Raw genomic sequence first — 15546 nt, forward strand, 5'->3', positions numbered from 1 at the left:
GTAGGACCAGGCAGAGCAGGTACTCATTAAGTGTTGAATGAAGGAAAAAAGACAGTCTAAAATGACATTTTGTCAGCCCTTGTAGAATTAAAAAGAGTTATATAACTGACAAAGAAAACTGTTATTATTTATAGAAATTTGTAGAGGAAATTTTAAATTCTTTGTGTGAGTTTGTTACTAATACTTAAATGCTAGGTTTATTCTGCATCCTAACACTTGTATTCACTAAGCTTCCCTTTGCCAGTGTGAATTGAAGAGGAATTGTTCAGGAATTGTTCAGTACTGACATTATTTTCTTTGATTGTTTTAGGTATTATTTTAGTACATGACTTAACAAATAAGAAGTCATCCCAAAACTTGTATCGTTGGTCATTGGAAGCTCTCAACAGGGACTTGGTGCCAACTGGAGTATTGGTAACAAATGGGTAAGCCCAGATTTCTTCAGTTGCAGTGTGAAATGGTACAGCAGTCTTGGGAATGTACCCTCCGAATAACACTTTGTAACACTTTGTAAGAATAACACTTTGTTTGATTTACAAATTTTTTCTCCCAGTCTGTAGATCATCTTTTCATTCTCTTAACCGTCATCTCTCAAGCATTAGTTTTTCATCATGATGCAGTGTTATTGTGCTTTTGGTATCAACTCTGCCTAATCTCAGATCATGTAGGTTTTCTCCTGTGTTTCTTTTAGAAATTTTATTGTTGAAGGTTTACTTTTAGATCTGTGATCTGTTTTGAGTTAATTATAATGTGTGAGGTTTTAATTGAGGTTGACTCTTGTGTATGAATGTCCAGTTGTTCTAATACCATTTTTTAAAAAGATGATCCTTTCTCCATTGAATTGCTTTTACTCCTTTGCCAAAAATCAGTTCATCATATTTATATGTTTCTGTTTTGAGACTGTAATTCTTTAGAGTTGATCTGTGTGTCTGTACCTTGACCAATATGACACTGTCTTTATTATTGCAGCATTATTGTAAGTCTTGAAATGAGGCATTGTGCTTCCTTCCTTTTCAAAATTGTTTATCAATTCTAGTTCATTTGCTTTTCCATATAAATTTGAAATCAACTTGTCTGTATTGATAAAAAGTCAGCTTGGATTTTGATTAAATTGCATTAAGTCTGTAGATCAAATTGGGGAGAATTTTTGTTGCATCTTTTAATCCATGAACACAGTTTGTCTATCCATTTATTTTTTAAAGCAAATCCTAGACAATTGTATCATTTCATCTATATATATTTCTGTGTATTTTTATTAAAGATAATTGTATCTTTGTATCTGTGTAATATTTGTTACACATATTTTATCTGTGTAATTTAATTAAAGATAACTGTATCATTTCATTTATATATATTTCTGTGCTTAACTTTATATGATAAGGACTTTTTAATATAACCAAAATATAATTGTCACACTTAAAATTTGGTAATAATTCTTCAGTATCAAATATTATTTTAATTTCCCAAATGTCTTATAAATGTTGGTTTGTTCAAAATAGTATATAGATGTGGTCTACTCATTGTATTTAGTTTATTAAGTTTCTTTTTAATCTTACTTTCCCCTCCCTTTTTATGTTTTTTTTTTTTTTCTTTTACTCTCTGGCAGTTTGTGAAAGATGGCTTGCTTATCCTACTAGTTTCTTGTATTCTGGATTTTGCTGACTGTATCCTTGTAATGAGTGTCTGCTTAACTTGTTTCTCTGAATCCTAAGTTTTCCCTAAAATGGTAGTTAAGTATAAAAAGAAGGTCTAAAAAATGCAGGGTTTTGGTTTTTGTTCTTGCCAAGGCAGTATTGTACTTATAATTACAATACCTGGTTGTCTGTCTCTTTGTGATGTTATCATGTCACCAGCCTTATTATCCATGATAAAATTCACCATCAGTTTTTCACCTGTTTTTAAAAAAATAAAAATAAAAAAGGATTTTGAGATCAAAATTCAGATTGAATGTAAGATTAATGAAAAAGTGAATAAAAAGGAAAGCTAGAGCAAATTAAATATATATGGCAACATAGATATGATACATGTGTAATAAATATGTTGATGTGCAACATATGTATCACGTGCCATGTCTGTACGTATATATACAGTATATCAGTACATATATTTATTAACGTGTGAGAGATTATATACAGGACTATAAGTGACAGAGATAAATGTCTATCAAAGATGATGGTTGATAAAATATATATACAAAAATTTGTATGTGTGCCAGAGTTAGTGAGTATATAGGAAAAGGAAATAGTCCTAAAGGAGGACACTCTCAAAACTTTATTCTCTAATAAGGCAAATTTCAATTTTAGACAATGTCTCCTAAATTAGTGTTGATATTGGTAAACAGAATCAAAGGCCTTGAACTCACGTTGTCATTGACTTTAATGCAATAAATAGAACGATAATATTTTTAAGAAATGGGGGTTAAAAAAAAAAAAGAAATGGGGGCTATATAGTTCAAAACACCAGTGTTCCAAGGCTGAACAATAACTGAGGCTCTGTAAGATAATTGTGAAGGGCAAAAAGATTTGGTAATTTTGCACACACCCACTTACATACCCCAAGTTTAGATTATTCAAAGAGAAAGAAAAATAATGTCAAAGGAAGAAGAAAAGCTAGCTCAACTGGGTTTTATTGACTGTATTGTGCAATATTGATTTACTGTCATAAGGTGTTTGCAGCCAGATTTTGCTGACTATTATAAATTGAGCTTGTAACATGCCAGAAATCCAAATGTGTTTTATTTCTCATATGTCAATAGAATTTAAATTAATTGATCAATATTGGGCTCTATATTTCTTTCAGTAATAGAAGGAACACTGCTGTGTCCTTTAAAAATAGGGAGAGAAAAAAAAAAGATTGTAATAGCCAGTGACCCAAGGCCCCTAACTTTAAGTGATTCATATCGCCTGTCCTCTGTCTCCCATGGCTCTTATGTCAGGACAGACAATTATTTGGCACTTAATTCTTTCCTTTTACTATTCATTTTGCATTTCAGCCACTTCTTTTCCTTTCCATTTGTTGAATCCACCTTTCCCCAGGCTATAGATCATCTATGGTTGATTTTTCTGGCCTTCAGCCTCCTTGTTTCTTAATTTCCTAAAATGATCTATTTTTCTTTATTATTCATAGACCGAAATGTAGGTATAGAACTTAGGCATACCCCAGAAGCTTGCCATTTTTCCCTCTGGCAAAAGGTGTGAGTGCCATGCCAGGTTCTTGTGTTTTTGCTCTACTGAGGTTTGAATCCAGTCTTTCTATCTACTTAAAAAAATTCCTGAGCTGTTAGCCTCCAAAGACAGAGCTTTAGGAGAAGTCAAGTCAGCCTACATTCAGATACTTATTGGGCATTCATTTATTCAAATAGTCTATAGACTCAAGAAAATAAAATTTGAGTAGTTAGATGAGTAGTTGGAACTCCGTAGATGGCGAGGATGGGTTGATATATGAACAAGTAAATGGAAGAAATTGGGACAAAAATAAGTTTATAGGTGGTGGATGAGCAAGAGTCAGTAAAATAGTGTAAGCTACCTGCATTTAAACATTATGCATCTATATCAAAGTAAATTCTATTCAGCTGTTTTGTTTTTAAAGATTTTATTTATTTATTTGTCAAGAGAAAGAGAGAGAGAGAGCGAGCGCAAGCAGGGGGAGCAGCAGGCAGAAGGAGAAGCAGGCTCCCCACTGAGCAAGGAGTCCCATGTGGGACTCAATCCCAAGATCCTGGTATCATGACGCTTAACCAACTGAGCCACCAGGCGTCCCTTATTCACCTCTTCATTATTATTTATCACAGGGATTATGACCGGGAACAGTTTGCTGATAACCAGATCCCACTGTTGGTAATAGGGACTAAACTGGATCAGATTCATGAAACCAAGCGCCATGAAGTTTTAACCAGAACTGCTTTCCTGGCTGAGGATTTCAATGCAGAAGAAATTAATTTGGTATGTATTCTCACTAATCATTAGGTAAAGGCAAAACCGAAGACTTAAGGAGTCACAAATTCTTTTTTTTTTTTTTTAAGATTTTTTTTTTTTAAATTTATTTATCTGACAGAAATCACAAGTAGGCAGAGAGACAGGCAGAGATGGGGTGGGGGGGCGGAAGCAGGCTTCCTGCTGAGCAGAGAACCCGATGTGGGGCTCCATCCCAGGACCACAGGATCATGACCTGAGCCAAAGGCAGAGGCTTTAACCCACTGAGCCACGCAGGCACTTTATACTAAAATCAGGCATTTGGGTTCTGGTCCAAAATGTAATAAAGATTAGAATCAACATAGACTGTCAGATGGGGACAGTCAGTTCAACTTCCTTGAATGCCGATCTGTTGGAAGGTTCAAACTTTGTCCTATGAATAATATAAATCTTGGGCTTTTTCTTAAAAAGATTTTTTAAGATCACACCAAAATAATTAAATTAGGGTAACAAATAAAGGTCACTGACACCTTAATTATTCTTGCTTTAGAAAAGCCTCTTAGTTTCTTAAGCTACAGAATTTAACTTAAAGGGCAAACAAATAGATAAATGAGAAAACTACAAACTGTAAACTAGGAGTGCTTCATGAGCATAGTTTCTTCCTGAGATATGTGGCTCAGTTTGAACCAAACACTAAAAAGGCTAAGAAAAGTTCTCACATAAGCCAGATAGTGTTGCCCAGAGAAGGATCCTGGCCAATAGCCTCGGTCACCGTTTAAATGTTATTGTTCACAAGTTGGATTAATGCGACATATTCAGTGCCCTGGCAATTCCAGACATATGGTAGTAGTGGCTGTTTCATAATACTAGTGACTATCATATACTTAATTTGTGCCACACACTGTTCTAGTGCTTTATGTACATTATCTCATACTTGTCTTCACATCAACACTATAAGGTAGATGCTGTAAGTATTTCCATTTTAAAGATGAAGATTAGAACCAGAAAGAGGTAAGTAGGCCATGGTTATACGGGTCAAACCAGGCACTCTGACTCCCAAGCCAGTGCTCTACAATTAAGCCTATTTTCCACTTAATTATTGTCCAGCTAACATTTAGAATCTCAGAGTTGAAAGAAGTCTTAGAAATCATCTAGATCACTAATTACCCAAACCTGACTGCATACTCATGTTATCTGTGTAGCTGTGAAAAAATTTGAATAAGTGCCCCACAGCTGGAGCTTTTCATTCATAAGTTCTGACAAGAGGGCCAGGACTGTAATTTCAACTAATGACTCAGGTAATTTTGATGCCCTTAACCCTGTACATCAACATTGTGAACACTGCTTGCTTCAGACCAACCTCTCCCCCATAACTGCATCAACTTCTGCCTGCCATTCCATTGTTTTTTACATTCTGCATTGCCATGGGGGGTACCTTATTTTTCTCACCTGCCACCATGGAATATTCAGTGTAAATGCCCTAGCTGGTTGCACTGGACCATAGTATTCCAGAGGACTTCTGTTAACGTAGAATATATCATAGCTTTGTTGAAGCAGTGCTGAAGTTACTTTGTTCAAACATTATTTGCAGTGGGAAATTACCATTGAATACACTTAATTTGTTCCAGAAATTACTTTCAGTGTATTTTGGAATATATCTATTTGTAGTACTCATGCGTTTCTGTGACCATCACCTGGGTATGTATTTTTCCTATTTTCCTTGCAAAGGGAGGGCCATCTTTTAATTGTTAACAAGATATAAAGATACTCAGGTGGTGGTACTTTGGCACACATGGTTTCCACAGAGTTCACATACAACATACTTTTGACCTGTTATCAGTGTACAGATTCAAGAACACAGCAGAAACAACAGGAGGGTTTTGAGGATGCAGGGGAAGAAAAACTGAGGAGGAAAATTTGATATGAGTTTCAAAAAGAAATAGCAGTCAGAAAGACTCAGCAAGTAAGTATAAAGCCTCCAGTAAAAATGTAACGTGACAATATTAGTGCTAGCATCTTTGGTTACTATATGAATTTACTTAAAACTATTTAAAAAAAAAAAACACAAGAATCAACATAAATGTATATATCAAAGATGGAATCAAAGTTACCATCTTATGCCTAAACAAGTTGGTTTAAATTATAAATAGGGAGATGATTACTTATTTTTTAAAATCCTCTTAGGCTTATTGTGTCTAGGACAGATTTTTCTCTGTTTACTTCAAAGTGATTATATTGAAGCATCTTCCCTAGTTAATATTCCTTTCGCAAGCTTAGATAAGCTATTTAAAGCTATTAATCTTCAGTCTTTGCCCTCAGCCATGATCAGTGGCAGATGGCTCTTTAAACTCTAAAATTCTTATCCTAAGATCATAGGGTTTCTCTGGCCTGGTCAACCTATAACTGGGAGCCCTAGAATTAAGTTTTGGGAGGTTCTGCTTGTTTGCTGTTTGATTTGGTTTTTATATTTAGCACTGTAGCTCTATTTGGAGTCATCTCTGAAGTGTTGACATTGTGATGACTAATCAATATCCATTTTGTAAAACATGTCTAACACAAGTCTACCTCAGGTTTGTCTCTTATGTGCCCCAGTTGCCGTGTAAATGTGTTCAGACATTATTTCAAGTACAGCAGTTTATACATTGATGTTTCAGTCTATTTGATCCATACATGGAATTAACTTTTATTATGTTAGGCGCTTTTGTGCCTGAAAATTCAATCTGATAGCATTTTCTCAGCATGAAAAGAGAAGGGAACTAATATTTCAGTATCTGCTATGTATGTGCCAGAAGGGAACTAATATTTCAGTATCTGCTATGTATGCATTATCTTACTTGATTTTCACAAAAATCCTGTGGGATAAGTATTGTGTTATCCTCATAACACAAAAGAGTAAGCCCAAATCTAAAGGCATAGTAATCTAACCAGTGTCACATAATGTAGAGATACTATGACGGATATTCAGATTCAAAACTTGCTGGCTTCAAAGACCTAATTTTTCTAGTACTCTAATTATTTTTGTAAAGTTTGTTGTAGTCTCTTTTTTTGTGTGGTTTTGGAAAATGTATGCCAGCGTCCAGCCAAAATTAAAAATGTGAGCCTCAAAATATTATATGTGGATATAATAGGTGATTGTTAGAAAATTTACTGGAAAAGAATCGTGTGGGCTTAAGAGATTATAAAACAGAATAAATGCAACAGCAGTGATTTCAGTAATTGCCCAAGGGACACAGACCATCTGCAACTGAAAGACAAATACCATCTTTGTAAAGGAGCCTACACGGTATCTTCAGAGTTTGGTCTTAGGTGGCATTTGAAGTAAAATTCAAAGTGCTCTATCTCTTAAGGTGGCGAGTTAATTATTACAAGCAAAAGCAACTTAACAGTGAAATTCCAGGAAAGGATAATAAACCCTTTGAGATCTTTACTGATCATTGTAATTTACTAGTTATCTCATTTTAATGTTGCAGATTGTTTGTTCTCTTCTGGGCCCCATTTTTTTCCCTATTTTTCAAAATCCTATTTAATAGGATATATCTATCATTCATTATTATTTATCATTATTTATTAAAAATAATACTTAATGATATTTAATAATAAACTTACTTTTTATTGTTTATTACTATCAAAAAATATATCATTCATTATTATCTTTATGGCCTACCAGTTGGTGTAGTACTTTGCATTCAATCAGTGAGAAATCCCTGGCAGCTGTTTTGTGTGTTCTTTGCTCCTCTAACTCCTTATTTTCATGATTCCTGCTATTGATATGAACTGCATAGTACTTAATTAGATGATGCTAGTGGGTAACTAGTACTAAAAAATTAAGTGTTAACAGTTTTTAATGGCTCTGTTTCTGCTTTTAGGGTAAATGTAGGTGAGTCACATGAGTAGTGTCTTGGTTTTGTTATTAGTAAGATTAGCAATCCTGTCTTCCTTTATGAATTATTTGATGATGAATACATTGGTTCAGTGTCTTTTAAAATTCAATAAATAACAAAAAGTGGCCTTACCTTCCTTTAGCACTTTGCTTTGTGCGTCATAACTTGAAAATTACTTGAATATTTTATGAGAGTATTATGCCTAACATTTTTATTATAGAAATACGCAACAGAAACAGTAATGACTAACAAAGAGCTTGTGTTTCTTAACTTTTAATGGCGCATCTTGTGTTTTATCTTCTAGGATTGCACGAATCCACGGTACTTAGCTGCAGGTTCTTCCAATGCTGTCAAGCTCAGTAGGTTTTTTGATAAGGTAATAGCTTCAATTAAGTTATTTTTAAACTTAATTTATATATTATGAGAATTTAAATTCTTTGTAGAATGCTTTGTCTTTTTATTCTTTCATCCTGAACTTCATAGCCTGAATACTTGTTTTGCTCTCTCTTATCTGTTGGTATAATTGCTCAAGTCCTGCTGACGTATTTATTTTATCAGCAGTGTTCTCTAAGCAAAGGATGAAAGCTACCAGATTTAAATGAGTTATTTTAAAAGTTACCTGATTTCCCTCCTTAAAACAGATTATATTTTCCTATTTTCCAGCTCTTTTTGTACTTACTCACATCCCCTCAACCCCCACGAACCCAGGAGTTTCTGCTTAGTTGAAGCCCTGAGTTCTTTTTCCTCTCTCAGCTATTATTCTCCACATAAATGTTACCTTTATTTTTAAGGTTATGTCATCTCCTAGATTCCCTAATTTTCCTTATCAGAAAGCTTGTGTTCCAAATATTGACTCTTGCTAGCATCATCTTATGGCCTGAACTGGAATGAAAATGTTGAATGACTCAGCATACCGGTGATTTTGAGCACTGTTTGTCTTTCCTTCACAAGGCCGTGTGGCTGCATCACACATAGTATTGACCAAGTTTAAGGTGTTTGCCTAATGTTTACATGACATAGTAAAGTGAAAGAGAACATATTTCTATATGTAGTATTGAAAAAGATTAATTTCTGTATTACATTTCCTGTTAAGGTTATGAGAAAAACACAGCCCTTCTCATAACTCTTCTTTATGAATCATTTTTCTTTTACCATTTAGGGATCCCATATTTCACCCTTTTGTCCATTATGTCATGATAAGATAAGCCCCACACCCCTTAGACCACTGGGAAATTTTGCTTCATTGCACAGCTTCCCAACTGGAGTGTGGCAGAGACAGTACAGGTGTGCCGACATAGTCCCTCAGTTCAAGCAGCCAGAGTCCATCGGGCTGAGTGATCGGCAACCCCCTTCATTTAACCCAGTGTGCGGTACAAATATTAGTATTTTCTAAATGTGCCATGACGTGTAAAATGTTGGGAAGCACTGCAAGGGACCAGATTTTCTCTCCACATTTTTTTCAGACTTCAAACATAAGAACTTCTGTCTCATTTAGGCCCGTGTCCCCATCTGATAACACTCTTCTGTGCCCTGAGAACAACAGCTTGCCGATCCTTGTCTGACTCAGAAAGATTCCACAATATATTGCTTAAATTTGTTAATAACTTGTTAATTTGGAAGTTGGTGAAGGGAATAAAAAGGTACAAACTTTTAGTTATAAAATGTATAAGTCACAGGAATGAAAAGTACAGCATAGAGAATATACTCAATAATATTATAGTAACTTTGGTAACAGATGGTAACTGCATTTACTGCATTTTGTAATGTATATAATTGTCAAATTACTATGTTGTAATAACCGGAAACTAATATAATATTGTATGCCAACTATACTTCAATAAAAAACAAATTCTTTAAAATATGTAGTGGTGGGGCGCCTGGGTGGCTCAATCGGTTAAGCAACTGCCTTCGGCTCAGATCATGATCCTGGCGTCCTGGGATCGAGTCCTGCATTGGGCTTGCTGCTCAGCGGGGAGTTTGCTTCTTCCTCTGACCCTCCCCCGCCCCATGCTCACTCTCTCTCACTCCCATTGTCTCTCAAATAAATAAATAAATAAAATCTTTAAAAAAAAAATACATAGTAAGTTAGATCCTAGAAAAACAATGGGTTATAGACTCGGGTTGTGACCCGAGTTGTTCGGCAAGACTTGATTTTAAAAAAATCAGAGGGAGCTTGGTTAGTTTTAAGTTTTAAGAAGAGAGCAAGATTTGGTAAGAGAAAGACACTGCAAGTTGAAAGTAGGGAATTATAAGCAACAACAAAAAGGTACCTTCTCTCTTCATCACCTAAATCTCAGTGAAAGTTATGTGGATTAGGAAATTGGCCAGACCTCCAGACTAAGGTGGTTGCCTGAAACCATAGGACCCAGCAACTAAATTTTGCCCAGTTTTCTATTTTAGTATAAAGATTTATTTTCCAAGAGGGAACCTAGCTCCTCCTCCAGATTCCTGTTAGGAGTGATTCCTCCCTTCTTTAGAATGTTAGGATTTTCCTGGCGTATTTGGAGGGAAAGAAAATCAGCTTCTTCTTGGTTTTTGTGGGATCGAGCATTTTGAGATGTAGGCATCATAAACCAGCTTTTCTACCTTTGGGACGAGCGAATGCAACCTTACCCTCCGTCTCCTGGGGCTAAAAGTAACCCAGCCATAGTCTCAAAGAGAGAAAGAATCCAGATTTGGCCATCAAGCCAGTGAAAGCAAGGTAGCATAGCCCTGGAAGAAGATGCCATGCTCTTATTTAGGGGAATTCTTAGCTTCATAATTCTGGATTCCAGTGTCTTAGATTTAATCTGCAGCTAATGGCTTTTCTTAGCCACAACAATGCTGTGTAAAGAAAATCATACTGTGTCTGCAAACATGACAGTCTCTCCAGTGTTAGAACAGAATTCGTCATTTTTTAAAAGATTGATTTATTTGAGGGAGAGAGCAGGCATGTGAAGCCAGGGGGATGGGCAGAGGAGGAGGGAAAGAAGCAGACCCTCCCCCCCCTGCCCAATTGAGCAAGCTCCTATCACCACCCTAAGATCATGACCTGAGCTGAGACCAAGACTTAGATGCTTAACTGACTGAGCCACCCAGGCACCCCTCATTTTTTTTTTTTAATTATTTTCTGTCATCTGAATTTTAAACTCTAAACACATTTTAAACTCATTATATTAGGGCATATATTCTGAGAGCATTTTTTCAGTAGTAGTGATGGGTTTGTGCAGATACATCCACTGTTTTACCTCATTTCTCCTGCTGACCGAATACAGACAGTTCTGAAACTACTGAATCAGCAGTGTGGATTCAGACCATGGAAAGAAGCTCATTGAATGCTTCTGATCTCCATTGAGGACCTACTGAATTTATCACTGTGTTTACCCTGGGGATGTGGCAGTTCACTATATTTTACAAACTCCTTTGTAAGGAATAGCTGGACTATTATAGTAGTAAAAGTGCTCTGTTTTTATCTTGTGGATTCTGTTTTGTGTATCTGGGCTGACTGCTGGGAAATTTGAGCCAGATTTGCTTTCATTCATACACTAAGAACTGCATGAGTTATTATTATGTCATTCTTTGATTATTTAGTCATTTTTGTGTGTTCATTTATTTTTCGATCTATTAATACTTTGGGGAAAGAGGCAAGCTTTTATGGAAATACACCTACAATCCTGATCTTATTAGCTCTAGATGTAACTCATTGTACTAAATGTCAATTAACTATTGAAAAGACTCTTAATTTAGATAAATGCCTTTTAGTCCCATTAGTGGCAGCTGCAGTGAACCACTTTTCCAGGGATGGTTGTTAAGCCCTAAAGTCTTTATTTGTTTCTCACAGGTCATAGAGAAGAGATACTTTCTGAGAGAAGGTAATCAGGTCTGTATCTGTTCTTAATAAAGTGGGTTATTAAACTCAGGGAGAGGTGATTTCCAAATTTAGTTTCAGAAGTGGTTGAAAAAGGAGGGGGGAATCTTTTGTAGGCACAAGCGGTTTCTTCTGTCCTCAGCACAAAAGAAAAAAAAAATCAGATCAAGGGAAAATAAGGTTCCAAGAAACAAAAAGAACGCTGGGATAAGGTTATATTATAATATAATAGAAGGAAATCATTTCCTTACGACTCCAGAAGTATATATGCAGAACCCATCACGATGCAGGGAATTCTGATAAAAGTGCAACTGGTGGGTGTTATGAGATTCACCTTCATCTCCCCTGATTTAGACGACAGTACCACCAATTTGTTGGCAAATGTTTTCCATTTCGGTAGAATTTATTTTACTATTTGATCAGGGTAAAACCTCAGAGAGACAGATCTTTAAGGAACAACAACAGGCCAACATACAGACACAGAAAATAAGGGAGAAAATGGTAAAAGCTATTAGCATTTGAACTCCGCATGCTGATTTAACGTGATTCTCTTTCTTGCCGACAGATTCCTGGCTTTCCCGATCGGAAAAGGTTTGGGGGAGGAACATTAAAGAGCCTTCATTACGACTGAATCGCACTCATCGTCTGGAAGAGTGAGCAAGCCGTGGCAGTCGTGCATAGCCTTCTTCTTGCCGTGTTGATGATTATTGTTGCAGCCTTTTCACGGAATCATCTTAAAAGGCCACCCTTCAGCCCCACCTTTCAATGGAAAGCTGAAAGGAAGTGACCGTGTGAGAGGTCCAAACTTTGTCCCTGTCCTCTCTGTTCCTCACCTTTCTGTCCCTGTTTCTAGATTATGTAAAAGCCCTGTGGAAATAGGAGATGTTGTCAAAGTGATGCAGTAAATGAGCAGTGACAGAGTACTGCAGAGAAAATTTACTCTTCCCAGAACTGGAAGGTTTTTATAGGTCTGTAATTTTCCCCACACTCCTTGCTGGAGGCTTAATTAAGTACTTCAGAAATTTATCTCTGTTGTTTGACCCTCTTGAGGGGAAAGGTTATGTTAACCAGCCCTGAGTCATGCAACGCAAACAGTCTCTGTCATTTTCAAAGAAGCAAAATGGTGTTATTTAATTGTGGCCCCTCTCATCGCACACAGGGATGCCTAAGAATAGCAGCCCTAGTCTCCCTCTCCTATGCTTTGCAAGTGGTTTGGTGGCTAGAAGAGGCAGACTCAGAGCTGGAGTTAAATATAAATAGATTAATAATACATAGAGAATGGCAGTACCAGAAAAGAAGAATTCTCCGAGAGATGGACAGCTCACTCACTAAATCCTTCACTCTAGGTTCCAGATGTCTGCACTGTCTTAATTGTGTTCTATTTGGAAATAGATGGGGTGAGATCTCAGACCTGTATGAGGGCACCAAGAGAGAATTACGGCCTCTTTGGTTTCTGTGTTTTGTTTTTTTAGTTTTGTTTGTTTGTTTGTTTGTTTTTAAGGAAAGTCAGCTCCTGAAATGCCTCTTAACTGTAGTCAGTAAACTAAGAATTTTATTCTCTGTGTCAACAATGTATTTATGGAGAGAAGTAAAAATAAGTTCCACAGCAACACATTTACATGAATTATGGACTAGGATTCTTAGATTTCATAATCCAACGTTTTTTGAGGGTGGTGGTGTATATGTGCGTATGCATAATTGTTCGTTACTTTTTTTACCCATCTTTTCTGCTTGTTTAATTCTCTCTGCCCTGGTTCTTTAATATATAGACCTCGTTTCCAAAAACTGCAATTTGCTACCTTATTCAACACCCATTTTCCTGGTTTGGCTCTGCAGCAGGTCAAAAATCACTCCTGATTTTGTTCCATATTAACAAATAATAATAAGCCCACAGTTTCAGCTTTGCAATTTAAAACTAGGCAAAAAACACTAAATTTACTTTCTCTTGCATTTTAATTAAATTTCAAAAGTCCTTTGGAAATCCAGGTATGCTAAAAAGAGGCACTGAGAATAAGAACATTAGGCAGTGCTTTTAGAAAAGCAGTTGTAGGAATTTGGAAAAGGATTTTTAAAGCACTTTTCGTTAGCTAGAATATTCTCCAGGCTTTCTTCGCATCCTCAGCCACAAGAATTAGCCCTGATTTTTTTCCCACAAAAGAGAGCTATGCAGATCAGGCTCTGTATGTGGAGTTTGGCACAAGCCTGTTGTGACAGAGATGTGCAGGAAGCAGGAAGTCAATGCATAGACAAAGACCTGAGCCAACTAAAGCTCTTTGTGTTCCTCTTTTAAGAAATAAATTTTTTAAAATTAGGTTATAAAAAAATAAAATACAACAACACAAGAACAAAAATTACCATATAACCTTTCCCTCCTCTCCCTCTTTCTTCCTCTTTCTTGCCCTTCATTTAAAAAAAAAAAAAAAAAAAAAAAACTCAGTTTCTTTATTTTCTCCATTATTAAAAAATAAAAGTAACCCATCCCTGATGGCTTCAGGGTCAGCCTTGGAAACAGAATAGTATTCTTCAACTCCATTTCTTCTTGCTGTCAGGCTTGACTCCCTGGATTGTAGTTTTCTGGGAAAAAAAATGATTTTTAATCTAAGGTAAATTTGCTGCAAATATTAGTAACAGCAAAACAAGGGAGTTTGCCAAAATGAATGTTGTTATGTTATTAGCCAAAGTTCTTCAAAAAGAAACATAATTTTTCCTAAGATTTCCTGAGACTTGCTCATCAGAATTGCTTTTGGATAATCAACCAATGTAAATACTGAAATACTTCCTGAAAAGTGTTAATTAAATCTTTAATTTTCTTGATGAAACAAGTGACTGGCAATAGAGAAAGTTTTTTTTTTTCCTGTTGTGATTTAGATGTCTAACAAATGTTACTTATGGTGGAGGCAACCAGAAGTGAAGGCATATGGTCACTCCTCTGTCCCTGAGGTGGCAGGGCCCTCTCTTGGAGTCCAGCTAAAGATTGGATTGGCCTCTCCACATCCATGCTCTGAAAAGAATTGCTGCTCTCAAAGGGGTCAGTCCATATCAGCTATATCTCCGGTTCTCAGAACTCCCTAGAAATTGAGGCATCCATGGTGGATTCTGAGTGCCTTGACACTGCTGTTTATCTGTCCATTCTGAAAATGGACTGTGTGGAACTGATGTGCTGGGCCATCAGACTGAGATGAAGAGCTTCTAATTGCTGCCATGACCAGAGCTTCTGCGTGTCCATTTCAACAGTGTATGCCAGAGCACCCAGCCTAGGGAGGACCTGCTATGTGTTTTTAATAAATGTTGGTTTAAATGAAATTTTTAAAGCATGAGTAGCATCTATTTTAAGAAGTTTGAAGATCTAAAAGGATGTCTGCATTGACTTAATATCAGTTAAAATTCCAAGGAGGATACTGTTTGGGGGAAGGAGGAGAAGAAAATAAAAAATTCATTCCTCTGTAGTCCCCAGGCTGAGTTAAATCACTTAATAGGAGAGGAAAGTTTCTGGGAGATCTAGCCCTGAGAGAACCCCGAGCCCTTCAAATATTCCCTGGTATATTTTCCTGAGGCAAAATTTGAGCTTGAGCCTACCAGGGCTGCTCAGTAGAATACGAAAGGGGTCCGACTTTCAGTAGCTATTAGCATCTCCATTAAAGGGCTCAGAGCAATGGCTTTTAAACAAATGTGCATTAAATTCCTCTGAAGTTTTTAAAATGCAAATCTTGGGATTTCATCTCTCCCACTTGGCAAATTCTGTGTACATAGGACAGAGCCAAGGTTTTATATTTTTCATAGACAAACCAGGTGATTCTGATGCAGATAGTCCAGGAGCCACACTTTGGGAAAGATGATAAACTCCTATCACAAAGCAGAGAATACATCAATGTAGGCTCTCTACTTAATGGCACCTTTACAGTTCATC

General features: G+C 36.4%; 1 protein-coding gene across 3 annotated transcripts in view; it reads left to right on the forward strand.

Moving 5' to 3' along the window:
- The window catches only part of RABL3 (RAB, member of RAS oncogene family like 3), a 30932-nt gene extending 15982 nt beyond the window's left edge, over nt 1–14950 (forward strand). The window contains exons 4-8 of one of the 3 annotated variants that reach the window (XM_032347534.1): nt 311–425; nt 3791–3941; nt 8097–8168; nt 11613–11651; nt 12205–14950. In XM_032347534.1, coding sequence (XP_032203425.1) covers nt 311–425; nt 3791–3941; nt 8097–8168; nt 11613–11651; nt 12205–12270 — 443 coding nt within the window. In that variant the 3' untranslated portion in view covers nt 12271–14950. Of the gene's footprint in view, nt 1–310; nt 426–3790; nt 3942–5751; nt 5875–8096; nt 8169–11612; nt 11652–12204 lie in introns of those variants that run through there. The other 2 variants (XM_032347544.1, XM_032347552.1) reach the window with 2 other exon arrangements.
- The last annotated feature ends 596 nt before the right edge of the window (nt 14951–15546 follow it).

Source organism: Mustela erminea, chromosome 1 (genome assembly GCF_009829155.1).
Source record: "Mustela erminea isolate mMusErm1 chromosome 1, mMusErm1.Pri, whole genome shotgun sequence".
In the NCBI taxonomy this organism is placed as follows: Eukaryota; Metazoa; Chordata; class Mammalia; order Carnivora; family Mustelidae; genus Mustela; species Mustela erminea.